The sequence below is a fragment of the Saccopteryx bilineata genome, chromosome 2, assembly GCF_036850765.1.
Source record: "Saccopteryx bilineata isolate mSacBil1 chromosome 2, mSacBil1_pri_phased_curated, whole genome shotgun sequence".
Classification (NCBI taxonomy): domain Eukaryota; kingdom Metazoa; phylum Chordata; class Mammalia; order Chiroptera; family Emballonuridae; genus Saccopteryx; species Saccopteryx bilineata.
The window spans coordinates 94,564,458-94,579,955 of NC_089491.1; the positions used below are offsets into that span (position 1 = coordinate 94,564,458).

At 39.4% G+C, this 15,498-nt stretch overlaps 1 protein-coding gene across 2 annotated transcripts in view; it reads left to right on the plus strand.

Annotated features, from left to right (window-relative positions):
• ACO1 (aconitase 1) overlaps window positions 1-15,498 on the plus strand; it is a 59,843-nt gene that overhangs the window by 21,622 nt on the left and 22,723 nt on the right. For both annotated transcript variants that reach the window (XM_066257393.1, XM_066257394.1), the window contains 6 exons: window positions 139-257; window positions 1,699-1,867; window positions 3,060-3,197; window positions 12,580-12,649; window positions 12,776-12,959; window positions 13,453-13,592. In XM_066257393.1, coding sequence (XP_066113490.1) covers window positions 139-257; window positions 1,699-1,867; window positions 3,060-3,197; window positions 12,580-12,649; window positions 12,776-12,959; window positions 13,453-13,592 — 820 coding nt within the window. The remainder of the gene's footprint in view (window positions 1-138; window positions 258-1,698; window positions 1,868-3,059; window positions 3,198-12,579; window positions 12,650-12,775; window positions 12,960-13,452; window positions 13,593-15,498) is intronic.

Consider the following 15,498-nt stretch of genomic DNA (forward strand, 5'->3'; position numbering starts at 1 on the left):
TCACACCTTTTCCCCTGGAAGGATGAGTGATTTCTTGAAGTGAGTGTGTACCAGATTTGCTGTAAAGGGCAAACATCCATCAAAATAAGTGAGTTCCAGCTTTGAGAGTAGAAATTAAATGTTCTCATTTCTTTTCAGGGACACAAGTCCATCAGGAACCATGAGCAACCCATTTGCCTACCTTGCTGAGCCTTTGGACCCTGCACAACCAGGAAAGAAATTCTTCAATTTGAATAAATTAGATGATTCAAGATATGGTAGGTACATGGCTCTGTGATGTAGATGCTTTGACAGAAATTGGTATCTCATTTGCATAATAATCAGGCTATGTAATTAATTCTGATCTTGGATTATGCTTTACAGACACATCTTACATTGCTCATTTTAATGTTGGTAATAATGGTTATATACCTGTAGCATTCATATAGCATTTTAAAGTGTATAGAATGTTTGTCTATACATACTGTATCATGTAATTTAAATAACAACCCTAGAGATCATGTTTATAGTGTCAGAAGTCTTGAGGAAGTTGAGTCCCCAGAGAAAGTCAATGACACGATCAAAGAACAACTCTGTGGATAGCAAAATAGGACAAAAACACATCCTTTTATTTCAAATCCTGTGCTTTTCTACCTTTACACTCTTGTCTTTTATAGATAATGTTGATGATTAATTTCCATGTATCAGAATGGAACATTCTCTTTCTAAATAAACAAAGTAGTTTTTCTTATGAATTACCATTGTTTTATCCTAGAAGTCCCAGTTACCGGTAGCCACACTATATATATGCTGTTTAGGGTTTTATTTCCTTTGAAAGATGTATGTGATTGTACTTTGGTCTTAATTACAATAATGTAAAGGAGTTATTCTCTCATTTCTTAGACACTATTTTTTATTAGAAATATGTATTACTCTGTGTGTGTGTGTGTGTGTGTGTGTGTACCTGATAACATATAATACAGTAAATATCCACACTGATTTCTTTCATGATGACTTTAAGGTAAACCCTGTTAATGGAATCCAAGGCAAGATAACCATTTATTGTGAAAGAATTAACTATAATATTATATTTTTTGCCTAGTCTATATATATATATATATATATATATATATATATATATTATTTTTTTTTGTATTTTTCTGAAGCTGGAAACGGGGAGAGACAGTCAGACAGACTCCCGCATGGGCCCTACTGGGATCCACCCGGCACGCCCACCAGGGGGCGATGCTCTGCCCCTCCGGGGCGTTGCTCTGCCGCAAGCGACCAGAGCCACTCTAGCGCCTGGGGCAAAGGCCAAGGAGCCATCCCCAGCGCCTGGGCCATCTTTGCTCCAATGGAGCCTTGGCTGCGGGAGGGGAAGAGAGAGACAGAGAGGAAGGAGGGAGGGGGTGGAGAAGCAAATGGGCGCTTCTCCTGTGTGCCCTGGCCGGGAATCGAACCCGGGTCCCCCGCACGCCAGGCCGACGCTCTACCGCTGAGCCAACCAGCCAGGGCTAGTCTATATTTTTTAATACTGAACGTGTCCTAAACCATTGAATATGTTCATATTTGAAACTTAGGATCACATTTACATTTACCCTCTTTGAAGACTAGTCTGATGCCTTGTATCAAGTTTGTATAGACAGATCAGCTTTAAGGAGCTGATAATAAGGTGTCATGGTTTTTGTGTGTTATGCTATGCTTTCTTTCTTATCCTAGGACGCTTACCATTTTCTATCAGAGTCCTCTTGGAAGCAGCCATTCGGAACTGCGACCAGTTTTTGGTGAAGAAAACTGACATTGAAAATATCCTAAATTGGAATGTCACACAGCACAAGAACATAGAAGTGCCATTTAAGCCTGCCCGCGTCATCCTGCAGGACTTCACGTGAGCCTCACCTCATGACACTTTGCTCTCTTCTCTCTCTCCCTTGTCAGACTTTAAAGAAAGCTTAAAAGCAAACAAACAAAATAGTGACTATATAAATTGCAAACTGGTATATGTAATCATTCCACCTTTTCCAGTGGTGAAGGTCATTGTTTTGTTCTTGAAGATGGTAGTCCAAAATATACTAGTGAGAGGTGAAAGAAATGGGAGTGGTGCTTTCTTGGAATCTTCTCCCCTACGTCCTGTCCCAGGGAGACGGGTTTCAAACAGCTGTACACAGATGTGCAATCTTCTGCAGGGTGATGTGTAGGCCTCAAAGCCTGACCTGTTGCTGTCAAGCCTCAGTTCACATCCTGCTATTCACAGGAATCTTTGCTCCCCATCCAGCTTCTTTTTTGAGATAGTGCTATCTTTCCATTTTTAAACGGCATTAATTTATTCCTTCTAGAGACTAAGTTTTATTTTTCTAGGGGAAGAACACCCAAATTTTATATTCTAATATAATACAAAGGAAGGATTCATTTATAACTTTGGTTCACAGCCTACTTATCTGAATTATATCCATTCCTTTAAGTTTGGTCTGAAGTTAAATATGTCTTCATCTGCCCTCTCCAGGGCTTTGTCTGCCCACCATGTGACTGGGAAACAGTCACAGCAATAGGCCTTCCAGAGATTTTTAAGCGCCAGCTTTCCCACAGTTTCTTCATTTAGAACATATTGAATGTTAATTTTAATGCAGTGATTAAATTGCACATAGAGGCCTGACCTGTGGTGGCACAGTATGTAAAGCGTCGCCCTGAACGCTGAAGTCACTGGTTCAAAACCCTGGGATTGCCTGGTCAAGGCACATGTGGGAGTTGATGCTTTCTACTCCTCCTCCCCTCTTCTCTCTCTCTGTCTCTCTCTCCCACCCCCCTGAAGTGCATAAATAAATAAATAAATAAATAAATAAATAAATAAAATTTTAAAATAAAGAAAGTGCATATAGACTTACCCCAGTCATGGCACTTACTACCTGTGTGATTTATGCTCAAGGAAATGTGCTCAGAAACTTACTTTTTTAAGCCATTCATTGTTCGCTCCACGGATAAGAGAGCTACACTGCCAATTTTATCAATGGAAACAAAAGCTGAAAAATTGAATTACACGTGTTTGAAAGATTTACTTTCTGCTTAATTCCTTCTTTTCTCAGGGGCGTGCCAGCTGTGGTTGACTTTGCTGCAATGCGCGATGCAGTGAAGAAATTAGGAGGAGATCCAGAGAAAATTAACCCTGTCTGTCCTGCTGACCTTGTAATTGATCATTCCATCCAAGTTGATTTCAATAGAAGGTAAGAGATTAAGATGAATACTGGGGTTTTCTGCTTTGTGCAAAATAGTATAAGTCTGTTTTGTGTGTGTATATAGTTAAATAAATGAAAAAATATTTAAAACTTATATTTAGGAAAACTCAGATTTAATATAGATTTTCCAGTGAAGATTTTTTCTTTTTTTGAGAAGTGGGGATAAATATTTAAAAAAAAATTTTTTTCTTTTTCTTTTTTCTATTTACTTCTTGGGATGAACGGCCAGTGTTTAAATTTAAACTAAAGTTTGGGTGAAAAACACTCACATGAATTTCTATGATAAGAGTTTGTCAATGCAAGTATAGTGGGTCTCAGTTTATGACAGTCTCGACATATGACCTTTTGAGTTTATGATGCTCACTCCCAGAAAAACTTTAAAAAATTGAGATGTGAGTGTTTCGACTTACGCCGTTAGTGTCGTATTTATGGACTACGTGGGCAAACTAGTTTAGTTGCGTGTGGCAGAAGAACATGCGGAAATGCGGTATATGAGTGAGGGAGCTGGCGTCCCCCAGCACGCTTACCTACACCATTTTGGACTGTTAAAAGTGCAGGTGTTCCATTTGTGTTAGGCTAGGGTATTTTTTGTCTTACACCAAAATTCAGATTACGTCACTGTCATAAGAACAGAACTGTGTCGTAACCCAAGGAACCCTGTATATGTTTGCCTTTATAGGTTTTGTTTGTTTGTTTGTTTGTTTGTTTTAACCACTGGGTCTTTACTCTTTTTATTGATCCCAAGTGATTTTTATATCAGGCTATCTCCTTCTCACCATGGAGGTTTCCTCTAATACTTGTGCCTTTCTTTTCCTTTGTTCTTTTTTGTAATGTTTGGGGTATTTGATACACTCTTCCTGCCAAAAATCTTCCAATAACCCTCAAGTCTCAGTGGCAGTCAACTATAAGAATTTATTTCTTATACATCTACAACAGATCTAAACTGAGTGCAGTGGGCGGCTGTGCTTCCTCCAGCCTAGGTGGGTGAACGGCTGACATTGCACTTCTGCAGGGCAGCTGGGACAGCACCGTGCCAGGTGTGTCTCTGCTGCGGCCCAGGCTGGAGGAGAAAGCGGCTATTCGCAAAACCTCACGAGACAAGCAGGAACCCACAGTAATACGGAGGCCTAGCTTGGGACTGGAATAGGGTCACTTCTAGTCACAAGGACATTAATCAAAGCAAGTGACACAATCAAGTCCAAAGGCAGAGCGGGGGTGGGGGGGGGTGAAGGGAAGTACTTTCTGTATTTCGTAGAAGTAACTGCATGATGACACAAGGGAGGGCAGCTAGGTCCTGCTGGAAGGCTGGTATTTTAACCTAGAAGTATAACTAGATAAAGTGCTTATCAATTATCAGTGAGCAAAGAAATAGTGATTCTGCATATAATACTGGGAAAATTAATTATTTGGTAGAAGGAGCAGTTCATATTAATTAAAACATTAATAAAAAATTGAACCATTAAAAAATTTAGGAGAAAATTCAAGAATATATGTGTCGCCTGACCAGGCGGTGGCACAGTGGATAGAGCGTCGGACTGGGATGCAGAGGACCCGGGTTCGAGACCCCGAGGTCGCCAGCTTGAGTGCGGGTTCATCTGGTTTGAGGAAAAAGCCCACCAGCTTGAACCCAAGGTCACTGGCTCCAGCAGGGGGTTACTTGGTCTGCTGAAGGCCTGCGGTCAAGGCACATATGAGAAAGCATTCAATGAACAACTAAGGTGTTGCAACGCGCAATGAAAAACTAATGATTGATGCTTCTCATCTCTCTGTTCCTGTCTGTCTGTCCCTGTCTATCCCTCTCTCTGACTCACTCTCTGTCTCTGTAAAAAATAAATTAATTAACAACAACAACAACAACAAAAAAAATCCCTGGGCTTGCTGGTCAAGGCATATATGGGAGTTGATGCTTCCTGCTCCTCCTTTCTCTCTCTCTCTCTCTCTCTCTCTCTCTCTCTCTCTCTCCTGTCTCTCTCAAAAAAAAAAAAAAAGAATATATGTGTCAAATGTCTTGATGAGAAAGACTTTCCTAAATTTTGAAGCAATAAATAAAACAAAAATGGGGGAGACGTCTATAAATTTAATGACTTCCAATTTAACAAAAAATAACTTGAAAAATATTTGCTACAAATATGACAAAGGGTTATAATAATCTTTTATTTTTTAAATTAAGTGAGAGGCAGGGAGACAGAGACAGACTCCTGAATGCATGCTGAATGGGATCCACCCGGCAAACCCCCTAAGGGCAATGATCTGCCCATCTGGGACCGCTATCCCATTGCTTAGCAATGAGCTATTTCAGCGCCTGAGGTGAGGCCATGCAGCCATCCTCACCGACCAGGGCCAACTTAGTCAAACTGAACCATGGCTGTAGGAGAAGAGAGGGAGAGAGAAGGGGGAGGGGTGGAGAAGCAAATGGTTGCTTCTCCTGTGTGGCCTGAGAAGGAATTGAATGCAGAACATCCACACACCAGGTCGACACTGCCATTGAACCCAATGGCCATGGCCTAATATTCTTAATTTATAGATGTATAGAAAGTGATGTCAGCAGCATGGGGACTTGAGAGGTCCTCCTGATCTCTCCCCTTGAAGTTGAACAGCTATAATTCAACAAAGATTCTCTACTTAACACACAAACGTGTCTGCAAGATCTACACATTGGAGCATCTGAAGGTGGGTGAGTGAGAGCAGACAGGAGGAGGGAAGGGGAAGAGCAGAGTCGCCACAGGTGCAGCCTCAGGCTCACTGAGGATCCCGGGAGCAGGAGAGTCAGGTTACAGCGGGCACACTGCAGTCCTGAGGAGTAGAGGGATACAATCAACATTTCTGCCTGTGGTCAGCACACACCACAGCTGAACCCAGTAATGGACACAGTCAGAACACAGAAGTACAGCAGCTGTGGACAAGCAGCTGCCATTGCCAGGCTCTAAACAAAGCCATAGAACTTGGCTAACTGCCCTCATCTTCCATAGCTCAAAGCTGCCACCGGCAGAAGCTGTAGGAGTGAGTGTTCAGTTGCAAAGCACAGTATCTGCAGCCCTGAGAACTGGAGAAGCAGAAACACTACCCTCTGAGCAGAAGGTGCACACTCTTGCTAATCTCAGTGATGGACAGGTGGCAATACAGACCTCCGACTGCTAAGGTCTGGCAGCTGCCATTAGTGGGAGGAGAACAAAACTCCAAGTGAACTACTTGGCCTTTTTCAGCCATCCCTCCCTGACCCATGGCAGCTGAATCTAGCAGAGGCTCCTGGGGATAGCTCATCTCATCAGTACAGTGTTGCTGGCAGCATTTAGTTGCAGATGCAGTGCTGGATTTCACCAGCTTGGAACACCATCACCACCACATTACCCATGGGGGCGGTGCCTTAAGACTGATGTGACCTGGTTCCCAGGGAATCCAGAAAACCCAAGCAGCTCAAGAGAAAATAAAAATATACATCAGTGCCACCAACCAGAAAACAAAAGAAAGACCTCTCTAATCAACCTGCTAAATAGAGAAGTGCTAAACCACTCTTTCAAAAGGGCAGATTGCTTTCCCATAAATGCCTAAGCATGGAAATAATCCATCACATACTGTGAATAACCAAGGTAACATGGCAACTCAGAAAATGAAAACTCTCCAGAAAATAAGGACATAGAAATATGTGAAAACAACCGAAGTGTTCCTTGACAGATGATTGGTTAAAGAAGATATGGTACGTATCTGCAATGGAATACTACTCACCCATAAGAAAAGATGAGATGCTGCCGTTTGTGACAACATGGATGGATCTTGAGAACATCATGCTGAGAGAAGTAAATCAGATGGAAGAAATCAAGAACCACATGATTTTAACTCAAATGTAGGGTATAAAATGGAAAGCAACAAATTAACAAATGAGAAATAAACAAATTCATCAACAAAGGGTATGTGGGGGGATTAGTAGAGTGTCAAATAAATGGTGACAGAAGGAGATTTGACTTTGGATGGTGAGCACACAATACAATACAATATACAGATAATGTACTAGAGAATTGTATACTTGAAACCTATATAGTTTTATGAACCAATATCACCCCAGTAAATTTAATAAAATAAAAAATATACATCTACAACCGCCTCCAAAAAAGTCTGTATAATCCATATAAAATCATAGTAAAATCTACTGAATACATGGGCAAAGTTGACATTTTACAGTAAAAGAAAATGCAGATGATAAGCGCTATGTAAAGCCTTTTCAACTGTATAAGTCATAAAAAAGTAAATTTAATTTTTGAGATATTTTTTCATCAATATAGTTAAGATTAGAAAATAAACATTATAAATTATAAAGGTGTCATGAAGGAGACACAGACAATGCCGATAGCACTGTATTTCAGAAATGATGAAAGCAATGGATATCAAGAGCCTTAGAAACTGCGATAGCCTTTGTCTTAGGATCTCCACTTCCAAGCTTAGCCTTAAAGATACAGAAAAAAGCTTCATGACTTAAGAGTGTTCATTAAAGTATTATTTATAATAATGAAAATCTAAAAGTGTTTTAAATGTACAATGAAGGAGAATGATTTATTAAATTATAGTACGCTCCTCAAGTGAATTATTAGGTAACTTTTACAGCTATGTTTATAATATGCCACATAACACTTGGAACTTGCTTAGCTCATAAAGCTCAATGAGCCAGATGTACATTGCATATATGGAGTGATCTCAGCTAGGTGAAAAGTTATGCAGAAATTAAAAGATTAGAAAGTGAGGTTGGATTCTGCAATTATTTCTGGGACTGTAATTGTTCTTTATTTTTACAATAAGAAGCTATTGTTTTGTAATTAAACCTCATTTAATAATATGAAATGATCCATTCAAAGGGTAAAGGAAACCATTATTTGCTTCCTAAGGGATTTAAACAGGTTCCATGCAGCCTCAAAAGAAATGTAGAAACTGGTCATTCTGAAATTCATATTGCCAGAATCCAAGCCAGATAAATTCAAGATAAAGAGAAATCTGCTTTATCCTCAACTGACAGTTCTTGGAACAAACAGACAGGATGCTTGACAGCTCTTTCCTTAGGACTCTAAACCCGTCCTTAGGCAACATTTTGTTTTTCTTTTATCACATGAGCCTAATTTAATGTTTTGATTTCAAAGGAAAAGTTAAAAATAGATACACAAAATGTTATCCTGTTTGAGATGAATGATGTTTCCTAAAGTCACACTTCAGAAGTAATAAAAAGTAGCCTCACAAAATCGTGACCAACTTAATCTTTCTTGGAAACTCTCATTGGTGTGATGGATTTATCTCATTTTGCTGGCCTGGGAGGTAAAAGTGCTGGTAGAGAAAGAACTGTAATTGCTTTTATGTCTAAAGTCTTTGGACTCACAATCCATAGGGTTCCTGACTTAAGCAGTTAATGTTGGTTATCATCAAGTTCAATGTGCTTTTTTTACTCTATAAAACCTGACAACCATCAACACTGGTTTTTAATTTTTTTATGAACATTCTTCATTTCCACTGTAGTACAGAATACATTATTCTGGAAATAGCAAAGTCCAGGGATAAACTTAGATTCCAAATTGGTATCCAAATCTAGCAAACACTTTTTTAATTTTTTGTAATTAAAATGAAAATTTCTGTTAGAAATGTTTTCTTTGTGATATTTTATTTTAATTTCTTGAATTTGGTTTTGCAGTTTGACCCCTCAGTCTCTTTGCTCATGTTTGTAAGGAATTAAATGTCTCAACCGTTGTGAAACTGTGCTGTGGGCTTGTTTCCAGAAATGAAATAGAAAAACAGGGTAAGAGGTGGTAGGGTAGGAAACTTCCTCAGTTAAACTCTTTGGTTTACATAATATTAATTCACCTCCCACCATCTTTATGAATTCAGTATCTAACTAGGCCATTATAGTAATGTTTTACAAAGTTATCTCAGAAATAACCATTTAAGTCTCAACAAGAATATTGGAACAATTTCCGACCAGATTTCATGAGTGTGAAAACTGTCCCCTCTATAAATACTGTTTGTGAATTTTTAGAGTACTATTAAATAGTATACTCAGAAACTTGGAAATACATCCAAATAATTCAAATTCTGTAACTAAGGAAAACTTTCCTTTTTAGTCTGTGCGACTACTGCATTCAGAGCCCTTATTGAAAGCTCTCTAGATTGGGTGAATTTGGAAAGGCCTCAGTGGTGCTGAATTGTAGGTCTGTTTATTCATGTCGCTAGCTAGAATTAAGGTAATTGAGCCAAGGTTACCATAATCAATGTTCTGTTTTTATGAGTAAATAGGTTTTTTTACCTGAAATTAATATATCATAAAATAGGCTAAACACTTTTGGCTTCTTGTCCTGTAAATGTGCTGTTTATATCAAATTGAGGTTGCCAGGATCTCAGGTAAATATTCTGCTCCATCCCTGCTTCTGTTGTGAGAAGCTCTGATACCCTTCTGGTGCTGTAGGCAAGAAGGCAAAGATAAAGTGGACTTGGTGGTTCACCAGTGCTCAGTGATGGGGGCGCCAGAGGCAGGGTCTGCATATGTTTCAGAATAAGCAGACCTACTGTTTACCAGTATTTATTCAAGAAACAGGTCAGCTTATAAGATAAGATTAGTAAACACACAACTTTAATGATGTTAGTAAGTGTAGTAGCCACAGGGAAGGGGCATATCACCCTGACTTGGGCTATAAGGTCCTTTAAGCAGTGTCAGTTGATCTGGACCTGAAGGGTGCTTATAACAGAGAGAAGAGCCAGAAGAGGCATTCTACACTGAAAGAGTGTGCAGGGCCATGAGGAAGGGGCTTTGGGGAGACTGGGGGCTGTGTTGTGTTTGAAGCTCAGAGTCTGGACTGGAGGAGAGGGAAGGGCTTACAAAGGAAGGCTGAGGACAGATTAAAGGACTTTTTTAAAGGAAGAGATTTGTACATTATTTAGAAAGTGGGAGGCCATTGGCAGATTCAGAATGGGTTATGATCAGTGTTTTAGGAAACTGATTTTGGTGACATTACAAAAGATAGGTTGAAGAGACTGACAGAGAAACCAGTGAGGAAGCTTTCTGGAATGAAGATTTTGATGACTAGCTGCTAAGTGGTAGGACAGGAGGTCATTAGATAAAGACAGGCAGTCCTGAAGACAAGATATAGGAACGAAGGCCAGCCATTAGGGTTTGCCCAAAGAGTCTGTGGTGCCTGAGATGTTCCTGATGCTGATGCCCAAGATACATAGGGCATGGGGATCTGCACCTGAAGGGACAGGTGGGCATTGGAAGGATGGAATCCTCAGTGTACCTACCTCAGAGGAGATGACACCTTGAGGAATAGCTACACCTGGTCCACAGTGTCTGCTGGCCTGGGGGTCAGCAGTGGTATCCTGCCTTGTTCTTCTATACCAGGGCCTCTTTATTCCTTTGCTTTTCTCTAACTCATACACACCTTCATAGATATTCATTCTCTGTGTCAGGAATCGGCAGACTTTTCTGAAGAGTCACTGTTTCATGTTTTGCTGGCCACATACTGTCTCTGATCATATATATTTTTTCAGCCTTTAAAACTGTAAAAATTATTCTTGGCTTGAGGGCCAAACATAGAGGTATTGGGCTGTGTTTGGCCTATGGGCTTTAGTTTGTGGACCCCTGATGTGAGGCACTCTCAGGGATTGATTCCATTAAAACCACTAATATTATTTTGGAGGATATTCACATCAAAAGAAAAAGATGGGGTAAAAACAATCAGCTTGGAAACTGAGTATGTTTTTTGTAGAGTAAGTTATAAGTGCCTCTAGTTTTTTTCTTCACAAAGAGTGCCTATGCACTTATCACATTGGCTCCCCTCATCCTTCAGACTACATCGATGTCATTTCGTTTCAGAAGGCATTCCTGCACCCCGGTCTGAGTGCTCTGGCAGCGCAGTGTATTTCCCAAACCGAGACATTGACAGTCACACTCCTATAATGGCCTGGTTGAGTTCTTTAGCTCTCACCGGGCTCTGAGCTTCCAGGGGCCAAGGCATCTGCTGCTTTTGCACCGTTGTGTTGCTTGAGCACCATGTGGCACAAGGTAGACTCTGTACCATTAATAAGTGAAGGAAAAGGGCGGGTGAGAAGTAGATTTTGTGTTCAAGTAGAGGCCCCAGGACCATCCGACCTGGGTTCAGTTCCATAATTTATGTACAACTGACCTTGAACAAAGTACCTAAACTTTCTGTGTGTCACCTTCCTCTTTTACACACTGAGGTAATAGTGGTACCTATGTCAAGGGTTGTGACCGAATGAGTTTGTGTGTGTAAAGCACTGCTTAGCCCTGTGACAGTCTTGCGCTTCAGCTTCTGTGTTACTCTGGTGGTGGTTACTACCACGACCACCGCTGTGGCTACCGCTTCTGTAACCAGCTACAGGAGGGAGGTATGGCTCAGGGGTTTAGAGCATCAACGTTGTAGTCAGACTGCTTGGGTTTCAGTTCTAGTTCCACCATTTACTAGCTGTGTGGTCCTGAGCAAGTTTCTTATCCTCTGTGTCTCACTTTTTTTTCTTTTGAAAAAATGTGGATATTAGTTTCACCTAACTCAAAGGGTTATTATGGTGACTAAATGAGAAAATAAATGTAAAGCATTTAGAATAGTGGCTGGTTCCTAGTAATGTCAGTGTTAACAATTAATGAAGTCAGAGTTGGGTCTTAGCCATTAATTTAACTATCCTTTGCTATGTTCACTCAGTCTGAGATACATAGTTTGAGTGCCTTCTGTGTGCCAAACCTGCAAAGTCGCAGCTATGACGTACTCTACCTTGAGTCAAAACCAGTGTCATTGCCGATGGACTGAATGACTTTGAGTGAACCTCAGCATACAGTCTGGACTTCACACACATCATCGGGTGGCTTCACCCTCCTCGTGAACCTCTGTTGGAGAGATAGGAGATTACGATTCTGTAAATCCCTGTCCCTCTTGCATCATTTGCTCCTTATTTTCCAACATAAACAGAGGAAAATGACAGCCCAGACATGGCTCAGCCCAGGCAGTGTTACAGCCAGTTTGTGGATGAGAAGGAGTAGGGAAGCAAGGGTTCCTTAAATATCTCATCTGCTGTGTTATCATAAATGCCTTCATTCTGTTCCTATGGGCCTGACTTTATGATTGAATTACTTTTAACTTAAATTCACTTCATGTTTCCTACTCACCATGTTTAAAGAGATTATAGAAATCACGTTAGTCAAATAATAATTGTTCTTTTTTACCTTTGCCCATTAGCTCCCCTTTCGCATGTGAGTGAATGTATAATACCACCCAGATATTGTATAATACCTCTACATATAAAATTACCATTTTATTTATTCATCACCAAATAAATTTGACAAATAACATTTTAAGTCTTAAAATTTATACATTTAGTTTTTTCTCTCCAACAGGGCAGACAGTTTACAGAAGAATCAAGACATGGAATTTGAAAGAAATAAAGAACGATTTGAATTTTTAAAGGTATGAGCAGAGCTTAGTTCCATTGGTTGATTCTGTATGTGTGTGGGCAGGTGGGCAAGGTGCCAGGGAGGTGAGCGAGAGAAGTGCGTGGGCATTCACGGTGTTCTTTCCATCTTCCAATCCCAGTGGGGTTCTCAGGCTTTTCGCAACATGCGGATTATTCCCCCGGGCTCAGGAATCATCCACCAGGTGAACTTGGAGTATTTGGCAAGAGTAGTGTTTGATCAGGATGGATATTTTTACCCAGACAGCCTCGTGGGCACAGATTCACACACTACTATGATTGACGGTTTGGGCGTGCTCGGTTGGGGTGAGTGTTCTTTTATATGCTGTGCTATATAGCTCGTACCTTAATTTATGGTAGTACTGTTACATCCCAGGAGCGTGAATTTGCATGACCACAAGTATCAAAGAGATATTTTTGTCTGTTTTGTTCACTGCTGAATTTCCAGTGCCCAGAAAAATGCCTCATGCCTTTGTTTGGAAGAATGAACTGGAATAAGGCATCAAGGACAACATGAAAATCACCTGTGGTGTTTGTTAAAAATGGAGATGCTTGAACCCTAGTCCACTTGATGTGGAATTACAGGGATTTTGATACAGGTGTTTGGGGACCACCTTTGGAGAAACACATTAAAATTTCTTGGAGGGAAATAGAAAAAGTGTAATTATCTTTTTAGAAACATAATTCTGCACTCATACAACATTGTAACTGTGCTTATTACCCGTTAATTAAGTGTCATTATGCCTGAGGGATACGGTGAGAAATAATGAAAGCATTCTTTTATCATGCCTCCTTGCAGGTGTGGGTGGTATCGAAGCAGAAGCTGTCATGCTGGGCCAGCCAATCAGCATGGTTCTTCCCCAGGTGATTGGCTACAGGCTGATGGGAAACCCCCACTCTCTGGTAACATCCACCGACATCGTGCTCACCATTACCAAGGTAACACATGCTGCTCTTCTGTGGGCTTGGAGAGTCACAGTGACAGACAGGGAGGAAATACATGGTGGAGTCTGTCTTGATCTCCTATGTTATGGAAATGCTAGAAAACTATGTTGATGACTTAAGTTTAAAATGAGATGAGATAGAGAAGAATTCTGTGGTTAAGTCTTAGGTAATTATGGTCATTTTACTCTTGTGTTGATTGCTGCTTGGATCTTTTTCTTTCAAAATTTTTTTGAAATTGTAAAATAGTTCAAATACACAGAAGTACTGCTAAAAATGACATTTATATGCCTACCACATAGATTTAACAGATGGTAACATTTTGCCACATACGCTTCAGAGCTCTCTCTGTATATTTTTTAAGAAATAAAAATTTTTAAGTAATATTACCATATTTTTTGCTCCATAAGACACACCTGACCGTAAGACTCACTTAGGGTTTTAAGAAGGAAAATAAAAATAAAAAATATTCTGAACCAAATGGTGTGTTAAAATATTTAATAAAATACTGTATTTTTCGTTCCATAAGACGCATGGGCATTTCCCCTCCACTTTGGGGGGGAGGGAGTGCGTCTTATGGAGCGAAAAGTAGGGTAATGGTTTAAGCCATTTTCCCCATTCCTAGAAATAACCACTATCCTGAGGTTGGAAGAATCATTCCCATGCATCTAATTATATTTTTATTACATTTCCCCCCACACTTCTTCTTTATATGTAAATAACAAACTTTTCCTGTGAATAATGTTGGACATTTTAAATTCTCTTTTCTGTATTGTAAGTTACATTATTGTAACAGATATTTCTCAAAATTGGAAAAAAAACTTTTTATTTCTTTTTTTTAATCCTTTTAGGTAATAGTCTTTTTTTGTGTGATTTGCTTGCTTTGCAAAAAGAAAGCAGTTTTATTTTGAAAGATTATTAGGAAAGTAATTTTTTATTATCACAAATTTATTATAATTTTTTCTGATTATAGTTTGGAGGGTTGGGGTATTTAGGATAGACACTATACTGGTAAAGACCAAAAAAAGTTTCTCTTTGATTTCATCTTTATGAATTTGGATTTGGATTTATTTTAACATACTTGCTTATCTTAGATGTCTCTGCATTGTTCTTCAAATTTGAAATAATATAAGGCTTGTACACAAAATTTGGCAAAATTTTACGTAATCCAAAAAGCCCGTCTCTGCGGTTGTCCACAGTTCATGGAACTGGCTTCCTGTAGGGCCAGGTCAGTCCCTAAGTCTCCCACCCTCGCTATCGGCTTGCTTGGGAAAGATGCAGGAACCAGGCTGTCTGGATCTTTTGGTTACATTTGACTTATACCTATATTTAAGAAACTTGTTCTTTATACCCTTGAAAGCAGTCATTTACTTACTCAACTAGTATAAGTCATAATTTTTAAAACTGATTATTTATTAGGGTGACACTGGTTAACATAATTATACAGGTTATTTGAGTTAAAAGAATTTTATTTTTAGCATTTCTGGGCATTTCCAACAATCTAATTAGAGAGTAGGAGTGTTTCTCATTTTAAAAAACTTTTCTTAATATTATTAATTATATTTATCATGTTACTTTTTTTTCTAAAGAGCTGTTTTGACATAATTTATAGAAAGAGCCTGTTACCTGGTTTGCTCAAATGTCACCTTATAGACCATAGTACATTTATCAAAATACAGCTGTTGACATTGTTATGAATGACACTATTAACCAAACTAGAAACTTTGCCAGTTTTTTCAGTAATGTCGCCTTTCTGTTTTAGTCTCCAGTCCAAGATACCAGGTTATATTTAGTTGGCATTGCTTTTTAAGTTTTGCTCTTTTTTTTAAGTGATCAAAAACATGTTGAACTAACTTACTGTTTCTGTTTACTCACAGGGTTAGTTTGTATGATTTGCAAGGTG